At 40.5% G+C, this 13,752-nt stretch overlaps 1 protein-coding gene across 3 annotated transcripts; it reads left to right on the top strand.

Moving 5' to 3' along the window:
• The first annotated feature begins 2,027 nt into the window (after nt 1-2,027).
• LOC149084651 (vascular non-inflammatory molecule 3-like) lies at nt 2,028-11,921 on the top strand. 3 transcript variants are annotated; one of them, XM_089235044.1, is made up of 3 exons: nt 2,028-2,149; nt 4,980-5,212; nt 8,102-10,310. In XM_089235044.1, the coding sequence occupies exons 2-3, from the start codon at nt 4,988-4,990 to the stop codon at nt 9,467-9,469; spliced, it is 1,593 nt and encodes a 530-aa protein (XP_089091170.1). In that variant the 5' UTR covers nt 2,028-2,149; nt 4,980-4,987; the 3' UTR covers nt 9,470-10,310. The 3 variants fall into 3 exon arrangements, with proteins under 3 accessions (XP_089091170.1, XP_089091169.1, XP_089091171.1); XM_089235043.1 differs by having other exon boundaries at nt 2,044-2,214; nt 8,102-10,309; XM_089235045.1 differs by lacking the exon at nt 8,102-10,310 and adding an exon at nt 10,468-11,921 and having other exon boundaries at nt 2,076-2,214.
• Nucleotides 11,922-13,752: the final 1,831 nt, after the last annotated feature.

Raw genomic sequence — 13,752 nt, 5'->3', positions numbered from 1 at the left:
ATTTCGAGCATTTGCCCAGCTCTGACGAACTTTTAAAGTAGCCTACGGCTCAATCCCGGACCTGTTTGGTATATATGCAAAATCTGGCGACGATCGGTCTAAAACTGTAGATTTGTATAAAGAGCATACATACATACATACATACATACATACATACTTTCACATTTATATATAAGACTAGCTGATACCCGGCGACGTTGCCCGCCCCGTAAAAAATGTATATATGTATAGCTTATTAATTACTTCTTAATCAAAAAAATTTCTGCATCAAGTAAGAGAAAATTACTTTTATTTTTAAATATTTTAATTAAAATCTTCAGGGAATCGCTTGTGGATACACAATATTTTTTTCTTTTTCCATCTGGTGTGTAGATGTACAAATTTTTGCTATTACCAACACGTGAACAGGTGACGAAAAGGTGTCCGTGTGAAAAACAGGGCTCAAGTAGGTTGATACCGGCCACTGCTAACGACTGGCATTACGCTTTGTTGATTGTCATGGCAAAAGCTAAATGAATCGGGAACTGTGATCGCTTGAAAGTGAATGGCATTTCTTCGGTGATAATTGGGATACGTGGAACGAAGACGTCTTCTCTCCTTTGGCACATCCAGTTAGAATCGTCGCTTCAATGATGCAATTGTGCAATTTCTTCACGCAGAGTCTGGTGCCATTGCAGAGTCTCGGTGTGTCCAAATTTCTTAAAAGCATTATAGGTGCACCGACTTTGAGGGTCAAATTGTGTGGTGGCACACCCGGAATATCCAAAGGAGTTCAGAAATTCTGCAGGATACAGAGCTAAATGTCTGCGCTGTGTCTGTGACAGTGTCAACCGATTTGTAAGATGTGGAGTCTCCTGGAATAATTTTTAGGATTTTTTCGTTGAGATTGTTCACACTGTCATTTTTCGGTGCCAGAATCGCTCTCAGAAAGCCACTCATGGTTTTGGTCATTTTGTTGAATGTTTGGGAAGACTATGTCTGCAAGTTCTTGAACTGAGTTTAACAACTGGCAAAATCCATTTGGGAACGTAATCGGTCCAATGCTTGGGTGTACTGGTTGGTCAACTGATGTGAAAATGATAGCAGTGCTGAGTCATTTTGCAGTTGAACTCGCATGTTTGTGGATAATGATAATTTTTTTACTTCGTGCCAGAGTGTTGATGATTTGATGCAAGCATTGAGTTCATCAGTTGGCGTTGAACATTTTTATTCCCAGTTTTGTCGTCGTAGTTGTTGTTCTCTGTTGTTAGCGACGTCATACGTCCTGCTTGTGCAGCGAATATTATTCAAACGCCTTTTACGCATTTTTTAAATTGTAACTATACCTATACGATGGGCGGTTGATGAGATAAAGGCCGCATTAGCACTTACAGGACACCCTGTATACAGGCAAGCAAAAATACCCGGCGCTTCCCGGGTTTTCTTCAATTACTGGGAGGATTGGAAATGTGACAAACCGTTATAAATGAATAAACTGTTATAATAATAGAATTAAAGGTGTGGCAAACCATTGTAAAGGCATATATTCACGTCTGAAACGCATTGTTGGAAACCACGGTAACCAAAGTAAACGTTCCGAAAGTAATTGTTGAGGCCCCAAAACCATTGTTGCCACACAGTTTTTCGCCCATTTCGGGCATTTGCCCAGCTCTGACGAACTTTTAGAGTAGCCTACGGTTCAATCCCGGACCTGTTTGGTATATATGCAAAATCTGGCGACGATCGGTCTAAAACTGTAGATTTGTATAAAGAGCATACATACATACATACTTTCACATTTATATATAAGATAAATAGAAACGAAACACACAAGTGTGTCTGCAGTGACGCGTGTTCTCGACCTTTGGACGAAAAATAAACACAGAAACTCGTTCTCGTGTTTGGTTTTGTTTCTTTTCCGGCGATAAGTTGCGTGCCAAAGAGATTCCATTACGAAACATTCTTTCAATGGGAAAAACAAAAACGAAACACTCCCCGTGGATGGGCCGAGATTGAAATAATGAGATTGTAAACGGGTTTTTCCCCACGATTTCAGCATCCATCACTCCATTGAGTTCGTCTCTCGCTTCTGATTTGTCGAGACTCTACGAGGAAACTCTTTATCGGTGTAATATATTGCTGTTGTTACAGACGCTTCATTAGTATACAAGTATGCATAAACACTCTTCATTAATACACAGCTAGTTTGATATTCGTTCAAGTCATAGATCACAGGTGAGTGACTTCTTTCCGTTTTAACTTATACGATAAACGTATATTTGTTATTTTAGCGCGTTGAATTCATTTATAAGAGTTTCATTTTCACTTTAAGAATATTTCTGTTATGAAACGTCATAATATGTTTCATTATCTTAAGTATTGGATTAGATCCAATTGGATTGTTGGCATCACTTTCACTTTTTGCCACGAAGCTGGGCTGGAATAGATCTCGGCAACGGGGGTAAGTCCAGTGGCGACAAGTTCTGTCGTTAATTCAGGAGTAATGCACGAAAGCTTTTGAAAAATTAAAGAAAATTAAATTCTTTTCCATTTTTCAAAGAAATTCTCTACAACTTTTCAACAATTCTTTTCTTATGTAAATGATGGTTCTCTATAGGCCTATTTAGTATGGTAGGCATTCTTAAGATAATAATTATGTGATGATTTTCTATTTAAAGCGTTTTTATTCGGTTATTTATCTACGAGCATAGTTTTTGCACGTTATGTGTACGAAATTAGGATCTTCCGCATGAAAGACATGCATTTTTTTGTATAGTACAATTACATTATATATCCATGAATTTTCGGGAGCAAGCCTTCTTACGTAGTGTATTGGGAGGGGGGCAAGCACCCAGAGTCTTCAGATTCCGGTGCACAACATGGTGTACGGAAAATTAACTTGTACCGGAAAACGTACAAACGCAATCTGCGCTGTAATAATTGAATTTATGACTCAAAAATAGAAACAATTAAGAACTCAAAAGAGTGAAACTGAATATTTTTAAGAAAAGAGGGCAGAGTCGAAAAATATTTTGCAGGAACGGAGAGAATGTTCGTATCCCGTAAAAACGGGACGTATAATCTCAATGTTAAAATTCGTAGAGTGGCACGAATATCCAAAATAATGTTGATTGTGACACGGCTTCGAAATAATGGTTGGACACTAATTAATTAGTCATTACTGAGAAATATACAACGTCAGTAAAAAGAATTAGCTGTGATTCAGCCAATTCCAACCATCACTGTAAAAATTAAAAAAATATGAGGAAGAATTGAAATTTGTCTTTTGAAAAAAATATCAATAAGTACAATTTACGCCTCCTCTATTAATTGTACCGGAAGAAATTTACTCTGTGTTGTTTGAATGAATATGAATATAATTGAAATTTTTGAGGTTTTTCCACATCTTAGGAGCTAAAATAACTGAATTTTAAATTTTCTCAACATGTGGAAAAGACGCAAAAAATCGGAGGAATCGGTGACGTCTCGGCGGATTCGAGTCACAGGCAAAATGTGTGGTTTTTTTTTCACTACAATCAAAGAAATTCCAGTTTTTCCAATTGAAGACATGGGTGCAAGGGCCAGGCAGCTCCAGTTTTTTCAGCCCATGGCTTTCTTCGGACAATATTTTCTTTTTGGAGGCCCCTCGCGTTATCAGGGCCACCTACCCTCATCACATATCTGGACCCTTCTACTTATAGAATTGAATTTAATAAAAACTAAATTTCAATGAACAAAAAATTGTATAAATGAAATCGATCTGTGGAATCTTGTGCCGGGCACGGATACAGAAAATAAGTAATCATTCCTCCCCAAAGTGAAATCATTTAAAAAAAAAAAAAAAAAAGGTCTGCGTAAAAATACGGGATGAACCAATGGACCTGCAATCGAACCTTCCGGCATATCACCATGGGTCCACCCATATCCTGGGCTACTAAAGGTGTTATGCATCGCCGTCTCAGTATCATGGGTGCCTATGAAAAGTGCCATTCTCGGCCCCATACTTGGCTGGAAGTAACTGCTTACATATCTACATTCAAAATGATTAGATCTCTTCATGCAACCCCCTCCTCCTTACGGATATGAGACCCCTCGCCCTGCCCGAATGGGCCCGTGGGTTATGATCGCCTTAGTTGCATGGACAGCTCCGATGGATTGTGAAAGTACTGACATTCGCCGCCACAATGGTGGCCGGCTGAAGTCGGTTTTTGTGGTTCCCAACTTCGAGGCATGAATGCGAGCTGATCTCGCAGTTAAAAAGTCTCACCACAGGGAGCAACGGGCCTACAATGGTTTTCAATCATTAAACTTCATTCACAATTTGAAATATAGGTAGCAGCACTAAAAAAATTCCCGCACAACATTAGATACGCTCTCAGGCTCTGTAATGTGCGCGCGCACACACACACACTGTTCCGGCCCATCTCAATCGGTAATAAATTGACTATGGCGATAGACTGGAGTTGTGCTCAGTTTGAAAGAAAGTGCTCCGTGGCCCTAAACCTCTTGTGGCTCCCCTCAAACGTGATTTTCACCCGTGGTCATTAGAATATCCCAGGACCACAAGGGGTGGGGGCGTGTGGCACCACAGCCACAGGGTAGAAACAATGCTATCCTCTGTCACAGACCTGTTTTACTTTTTCACTTTTTGCCTGGTTTTTTGTATTGAGAGAAAACGAATGGAGTTGGTTTTTTCCTCCAAACACTGGAAATTTGTGGCTAGGCTTGGCAACTTAATTCCTATAAAATTCCCAACTTAATTCACTTAAAATGTGTGCTCAGAAAAATCTCATTAAAATCACCCCAAAAACGGTTCAAAACTCACTTCATCACGTTTTATTTCGTGGCTCTCTTGCAGCGACCGCACATCTGTCGCATTTCTTTTGTGTGAATGCGTTGGAAATATTTTGATTATATTTCAATGAAATTATTTTTTGATGAATATATCTCGGTTATTTATCATGCAATAATCTTAAATCCTATGTCATTTTTTGTTGCAGACATAAACATGGCTTCTCTCGCGATGTTCGCATCGCAGATTTTGTTTCTGGCCGGAGCATCGCTCGCAACGATCACTCCTCGGCTCGTGACGATCTCGGCGGAAAATGATTTCTTCACGGCGGCTGTTTTCGAGCACGTCAGGCTTGACAATTCCAGCACCGACACGCCGGCCGAGGTTGTCGCCAAGAATCTCGATTATTACAGCAGAGTGGCCGAAGTCGCGAGTTCGAAGGTATGTTCCGACATTTTATGCTATACAGGGTGTCCTGTAATGCGGCATTTATCTCATCAACCGTCCGTCGTAGAGCTATGGTTCTAATTTAAAAGAATGCTCGAAAGACGTTCGAAAATTCCCTCAGCATGAAAATACAGTGTGTCGCAAAATAAAAGCAAAATCTAAATTTTTATACAGTCATACCCTGTGCTCTAACTCCCGACTAAGAAGTTGTTGCCCTGTCTCCCCCGATGCAAAAAAAAAAAATCCATGTTTTTAAGTGCAATATTCGCAGGGATATTTGAATCCCAAAATCAGGGAAAAGTTGGGAAAGGATGAGCGAAAATAGAACGTTGGTGGTTAGTTTTTGCTCTTCTTTCATAACTTTTTCTAGGTTTTCGGATTCAAATATCTTGGAATTATATTGTACTTAGAGACATGGAATTTTTTTCTGTTGTTCTCAGGAGATACAGGGCAACAACTTTCTAATTGGAAGTTAGAGGACAAGGTGGGGACCGTATAAAAATTTTTATTTTTTTTCATTTTGTGACACACTGTATTTTCACTCTCAAAACTGGTACAGTGTAATTTTTTAACGCCTTTGTGGAACAATTTTGTAAACTGGAACCACACCCCTACGACGGACGGTTGTTGAGATAAAGGCCGCATTAGCACTTGCAGGACACCCTGTACAATTATGAAAGAAAAGTCAACAGACGTACTCTCAGTACCACACTTATCTTCAACCAAAGCCGAGTTGGAGTGTGTCTGCAACAAACAATGAATTTGTAGGCATTGCTTACTGGAAAATATATGTTTTACCTAATGCAGCGGTTCTCAACCTACGGTCCGCGAAGGTGATCTGTGTCATTGATGGGCAAACTTTTTTAGGAGCGGGCCAAAAAACAAAAATTTTTTGCTAGAATGAACTTATTCGGACATTGATTCGTAATCGGAATTTCTATGCTTAGAAATTGAAGTTGCGGAATGTGTTGTATACTTTGTAGACTGCCACGGTTTCATTACAAATAAGATAATGGTTTATCCTTTAACTACTGGCAAAAAATAAATAAGTATACAGTAAAACCTCGTTAACTAGTGAACCCTAATAAGTCGTCACTGCGGTTTTGTCGTCATTTTTCGTCCGTCTCGTCTAGCTTTTATAGATAACAATGTTATTAAACCCTCGTTTACTCGTCGTTAATCTCGTCGGTATTGGAAAGTTTGAAAGAGATGAACAGATGATTTCTATGGCTCCCTTTTTAAGGGAAGAGCTTGTGTGTGTGTGTAAATAAACGTATTGCTATATGTTTCAAAGCGACCATAAAAGCCTTACGTATCAAAAAGGAAAAGCTCGAACGACGAAAGTGACGCTGAGGGAGCTCAATTGTTAACTAAAACAACAAAATTTCTTGAAGCGTTAGGAATTGTTCAAGCTCAAATTTGAGAGAAATTCATTTGTTTACACACCAGACATTTTTACCCCCAAGTCGACATTGCCTTGGCCTGTCCGTGCCCTTTGCCCCTTTAAGTCAAAATCAGACCGTGTTTTTGATGTTACTTAATGTATGTACAATGAACTACTGCTCAAAAGTTAAAGCATTAAAATTAAATCTATATATATAAAATTCATTTTCTGTCTGTCTGTGTGTGTGTGTATGTTCCCTCCATACATCGACAATTTTAGATCGATTGTCGCCAAATTTTGCATACATGCCAAATGGGACCCGACTTGAACAATAAGCTACTTTAAAATTTTGTCAGAGCAGGGCAAATGCCCCAAATGGGCAACAATGGCTTTTGAGCCTCAACAATCACTTTCGGAATATTTATTATAGTTATCGTGGTTCCCCCTAACAATGCGTTTCAGACGTGTGAAGTTAAGCCTTTACAATGGTTTATCACTTCTTTAACGCTGTCAGTATGTGCATAATATTTATGCCTTTATAATGGTTTGCCACATTTTCAATACTCCCAGTAATGAGGCTTTTTGAATAGACGTCATACTCATCATCAGCATCGCTTTGAGGGTCAGACTTGAGGGTGGTTCTCATAGAAATCAGTGTTAAAATTTGCAATTTTACTGCAGAAATGCGGAAATTTAGTGGTGTTTTCCGCCACATCGATAATTTTAAAAACTGTATTGAATTCTTGATTTTTGAAATATTGAGTTCGCTTAGAAATATGCGAAGCCCAGAAAATTAAGTGGGAAGCAATAAGCCGGACCTACTTTTCAGTTGGATATCCATTCAATAACATTGATTTCAACTTTTGATTTATATCTTCTCAAGCATTCAGCGTACGGAAGTGACTCTCCGTATTGTCTTTTAACAGTTAAGTGCATAAATTGATATATTTTAGGATGTTTTAAGAATTTTTGGAAGCTGAAACGGGCGGATGTGGATAACTAGGAGTTCAAGAGGGAGGGGGAAGGGAGGAATCGAAATATTTAAAACACGGTTTGCCTGTCCCTCAAAGGAAGAGGGAGATATCACGTGATCGATCCAAAAAGCCTCATAGAAGAAAATTCGGGCAGCGCCGGGTATTACAACTAATAACATACAAACTACGTGAGATTGAATTTGTCGTATTTTCTCTTCCGAAATTTGAACTTAATTTTAATAATTTTGCCCCAATAAAATATATGTTTAATCCCCTAGGGGGGGGGGGATGGTACGAGTCTCTTCTCCCGCGCACGTCTCTGATCCCAATATGCGATAGGAGGTGGAGGGAGGGGGGCAGAGCTAACGAAATTTTCCTGACGGGGGGGGGGGGCAGTCAGAGTTTTGCTGACAAGGATGGGTCAAAAATGGCTAAAAATCTGCTGGCGTAATACTTTAATGCCCCCCCCCCTTCACGGATGTCGGAGAGAGAAAATGTCACTTCGGGATTTTTTTATTTTTCCAGGGAGCTGATATGGTTGCATTTCCTGAATATGGTTTCTTCCCGTTTATGGACAAACGAAAAGACATGAGAATGTATCTCGAGACGATACCAGATCACAAGATTGCGAAGTGGAACCCCTGCACAGACACCGTAGAATTTTCCCAAAGGCCCATTCTACGCAGACTCAGCTGCATAGCGAGGGAAAACAGAATCGTGGTCGTGTCTCCCATGGGTGACATACGGCCCTGCACCAAACAACAGCATAGCAAGTGCCCGGACGACGGTTTCTGGCACCACAACGCCATCGTCGCGTTCGACAGAGACGGGACACTGATCGGAGTCTCAAGGAAGGAGCACCTGTTCTTCGAGGAGAGCATGGACCTCCCTCCAGTAGCTCAGGACCCCTTTTTCACCACTGACTTCGGCAATTTCGCCATGTACATCTGTTTCGACAGTATATTCACATCGATGGCTCGTGCCGGCAGGAACTCCAGCATCGACGGTGTCATCTTGTCCAGCGTCTGGGGGCACTACCTACCGTTGCTCACCTCAATCCAGCATTTCTCTGCGTGGGCTATTGGAAACGATGCCAATTTGATTGTTTCGAACATGCAAATACCTGGCTTTGACACTACGGGCAGTGGCATTTTCGCCGGAAGAATGGGCGCTTTGAAATACACTTTCAATATCGACAACCAGGCGAAGCTCATCGTTTCAAGACTTCCGAAGAATCGGAACCGAGACCTCAATACTTTCCAGAACGACGACGCGGGCATAACTGTCATCACAAGCAACGAAACGAAGCCGTACGACGTTGACGAAGATCATGAGGGACGGAACTTGCCCGATGTATGCAACTCTGCAATTCTAGGGGAGGACGATAGTAAAGGTCACAGATGTTTCCAAGAACCGATGACGAATTACACTTTCAAAAAACTGATCGGATCGAATGGGGTCGTTGAAGCCTGCAACAACGGCCTGTGCTGTAGGGCGACGTACGATGCAGTGTCAATGAACGAATCATTCTACCTTGGAGTGTTCAATGGTTCTCACAACTCATTCGACCGCTATTTCTGGTGCAAAGAGGTCTGTTTTATTGTCCGATGCGATAATTTCAACGGATCCGAGTGCAATATATTCCCGGCCCATTCCAGGACCGTCTTTAGGAAACTCGAACTCGACATGAATTTAACGACGGACTTTGTATATCCGTCCGTCCTGAAAAGTGGATTCCGATTAGCTCCGGTCGACGAGTGGAATTTCGACGTCGTAAAGAACAACAACGGCTATTCCGGACGATTGACTTATGAAAGCGACAGCGACAAACCCATGGTAAACGCCGCTTTGAAAGGCAGATGCTACGATCGTGATCCTCCATACATAAGATAGGATAAAAGATGAGAAGATTATCGAAACGTCATGACAATAGAACCCCGATCATGTGCAAATGCTTATGCATTCGCATATTTTGGTCTTTTTTGGCAATAATGCACATTGATACATAAAATCGAAGAATTTCTAGAATAAGTGCATTTTTTGGAGGTTTATCAAAGCTCAGTAACTTTTTATTACAATTTCTCAAATAAGTATTGCTCATAATATTCTCATAACATCGGTATTTTATTCCGCGGGTGGTTTTCAGCGAATTCCCAGAAGTTTTTGCAATATTTTCAACCAAAATATCAACTGTTTTATTGTATTTCCAAAGTTATCGTCAGTGTTCCATTGTTTTAAGAAATAGCTTCGAAATTATTTTGTTATTGGAATTTCGTAAAGTACCACCAAGTAGAAATCGACAATTCCTAGATATAAAATATATGCAGGAGTTATTTGCATATGTGCAGAATATGTATACTGTATGGGTAACATTTTTTGCAAATGAATTTTTCACTAAAAAATGTAAAATATGCATTTTAAAAACATATCTGCAAAAAGCATGTTGATTTTATTTAACGCATATTTTCTCCTTTTTTGTGCGTATTTTGGAATTTTCAACTTATTCAGAATTTTTTAGTGCATATGTTGGCATTTCTAATTATTTTTAGAGCATATTTCGCCATTGTTTTAGTGCATATAATCCAGGCGCTAGTCATGACGTTGATTCAAAGATGTTTTTAGGTACACGGCACATATTTATGTTTCTGAATGTTCCGCACCGTTCACTTAATGACGATCTGTGTATCTGTAATCTAGTAATGTATGTTATTTATAATAAAAACAGTTTTTAGCAAAATTGTCAGTGTTCTAGTTTTATTGTCCCGTATATACTCTACTTTAGAATAATTATTTTGTATTACATATATGTGTATTACTCTATGCCCATACCTCTGATACAAAACTTTTGTTCGCCTCTCAGATGTTCCAAATTATCGCTCCTTTCTTTGTAGGAAGCTGACCTGATTGTGTTTCCAGAATATGGATTTTTCCCACCGATGGGTGAACGGGAAAAGTTGAGACCTTACCTCGAGACGATACCGGATCACAAGCTTGCGAAGTGGAACCCTTGTCTACAAACAGAAGTATTTTCCCAACGTCCTATTTTACGTAGATTCAGCTGCATGGCGAGAGAAAACCAGATTGTAGTCGTTTCTGCCATGGGCGACATACAACCCTGCACCAAAGAACAGCACAGCAAGTGTCCGGACGACGGTTTCTGGCACCACAACGCCAACGTAGCTTTCGACCGCGACGGGACTTTGATCGGTGTCTACAGAAAAGAACGTCTGTTCTTCGAGAAAGGAATGGACCTTCCCCTTACTGTTCAAGATCCAACTTTCACAACAGACTTCGGCAATTTCGCCATGTTCATATGCTTCGACAGCATGTTCGAGCGTATGGCTACTTTCGGTCGTAACGCGAGCATCGATACTGTTCTCCTGACCACTATGTGGATCGACAGTCGTCCCCTGTTGACTGCCGTTCAACATTGGTCATCCTGGGCCATGGGCAACGGGGCGAATTACATAGTCGCGAACACACACCTTCCGGGGTTATTTGCCGTTGGAAGTGGAATATTCACCGGTAAAATGGGAGCACTGAAATATACTTATAATCCGGATGGATTATCCAAACTAGTCGTATCGAGGGTACCCAAAAACCGTTACCAGGAGTACCCTTTCGACAATAATGCCAGTAGCATCACCATTATATCAGGAAACGGGTCTGAGCCGTACAAAGTGGATTTGGACAACGAAGGTAAAAATATACCAGACGTTTGCTATTACAAAGTCTTGGACGAACCAGTCGACGTGACGAAAGATTACAGGTGCCTTCAAGAACCGACAGCGCCCTACACGTTCCGGGAGCTGACCAGGACGGAAGGGACCGTCGAAGCCTGCAATAACGGTCTGTGCTGTACCGAATTCGATGGACGAGTCTTTCTACCTGGGGGTCTTCAACGGCACCCACAACTCATTCGACCGCTATTACTGGTGCGAAGAGAAATGCTTCGTCGTTCGGTGCGATCGTTTCAACGGCTCCGAATGCAATACATTCCCGTCGCATTCCGAGACCGTCTTCACGAAGCTCGAACTGAAATCGAACTTCACGACGAGCTTCGTTTATCCGTCCGTCGTGAAACGTGGATTTCGATTGTCACCCGTCGACGAATGGAGTTTCAGCGTCGAAGATAATACCGACGGAAGCTATTTCGGACGACTGGCCTACGAAAGTGTCAGCGACAAGCCTATGCTCGTTGCCTCGTTGAATGCCAGGTGCTACGCGCGCGATCCACCATACGTCAGATAATTCAATAACTGTATACAAACCTGGTCTATCACCATGATAACATTTTCGGGTGAGAAGACCCACCCACTGTAAAAGATAAATGTTTTTTTTCGTACCGCGGCTCACTTTTTTTGTGGAATGATGATGAAGCGTATTTACCAATTTCTCTTCATTTTCCAAATAACATGAGATTTTACAGCTATAAAATCAGAGGCACTGACTTGAAGAAAACATTGGGGGGGGGGGGGGCTGAGAGTTCCCAGCAACCCCCAGGAGGGGTGGGGTTGCGTTTCATTGTGCGTTCATTAATTACTCAGAGGGTTCCTCAAGCCACCCCTACAAAATTTATTGGAAGGCTCAAATAGCATCAGCTTCTCAGGTTCTGATAGAATAATGACAATAATGCTTGACTTATCTGCTCATAACATTAATATTTAAGATATGTTACCATATTTAAAAATAATTGAATTAATATTTTGATGACATTTTTATCACGAGAGGAAACACAAGTTGATTCAACGAAAACTGCTTATGATTCTAGTGTGAAAATAGAGTCTGGTGGAAGTTTTAGAAGAAAAAGACAAAAATGTATTGTCTCCACTGTGTTTGTGAACAGCAATTTTCGTAATCAGGAAACCATCTTTTTCGCTCCCCGCCAGTACAATACCACTATTTTATACCACTTGGGTGCAATTTCTAGTGATACAAGTAAGAGTATGAAGATCGAGAAAGTTTCGAAATCAGTGACAAAACGAAATAACTGATATTCTAAAAAAAAGGGCAAAAGATCAGAATGAAGAAATTCCAGTACAATACAATACAATAATAATTATACAGGGCTTTTGGCTAAAAAAGTTCTTCGCATTTAACAAATATTTTAAGCATATTAAGTTGCTTCAAGCTGACAGCGTTAATTCTTGATCTATTCCGATATTTGCTTACATCTAGGTGGGTGAAATGAATAAAAATATTTTTATAGCATAAAATTAATACCATGGGATTATAAATACCGCGTTTTTTGTTAGCATTGGAAAATTTTCCATTAAAATTCGATTATTCAGTTGATTAATCGGTAAAACTTTGCTGATTAGGACCCTGGTAAAGCCCTTTGAAACTTGCAAGAAATAGTAAGATTGGTCGAGCCCGGGTGTGTGCGAACCCGTGTTGAACTGAATGCAGGTAAAACCAAATTCATGTGGTTCACTAACAAGTCCTCATTACCACAATATGCACACATAGAGGTACAAGGAGTTATAATCAACCCAGTCATTCACAATAAATATTTGGGGGTGATAATGGACAAGAGATTCAGTTTCTCCCGGCAGTGTGTTGATGCCATCCGTAGGGCGACCGCGGCCTCGATCATGCTCAACAGACTAAGCCACAGGCACTCAAGTCTTTCAATTCGAAATAAAATTATTCTGCATAAGATGGCAATTAGACCGATTCTTCGGTCTAAGAAAATGAATATCATCGCACTGGAGAGATTTCAGAACAAGACTCTGAGGAGATACACCGGACTACCTTGGTACATTAGAAACATTAATATCAGACGTGATTCCGGAGTAGCTGATGTAACTTCATATGCAAAGAAACTGGCAAAGAACTTATTTGATAAATTGAACGATTCTGAATTTCCACACCTTGCGGAGATTTCATCATACGACAGTAGACACAAAGCACGATTAAAAAGACCAAAAAATTTTCTACACATGCCTTGACCTGTGTTGCCAGGTCTATGAACATTTGAAAACTACGAAATTATAGCTCGACTCTTGAGACCCGAGCTTGAAAAAAAAACACACCCTTGGGTCTCAGGTGAACCTACGTCTTCACCCACCTTATTAGAATCTAACTATCATTGCAAAACGCACTACTGCACAGACAGGAATTGGCACAGTCATGATGAAGGGGGTTTGATGGATTATAACTATCCATTGGAACCC

This window comes from Pholcus phalangioides, unplaced genomic scaffold (genome assembly GCF_987345545.1).
Source record: "Pholcus phalangioides strain wild (caught in Gottingen) unplaced genomic scaffold, Ppha-v1.0 ptg000008l_1, whole genome shotgun sequence".
In the NCBI taxonomy this organism is placed as follows: Eukaryota; Metazoa; Arthropoda; class Arachnida; order Araneae; family Pholcidae; genus Pholcus; species Pholcus phalangioides.
This window is presented reverse-complemented; position numbering and strand designations above follow the sequence as displayed.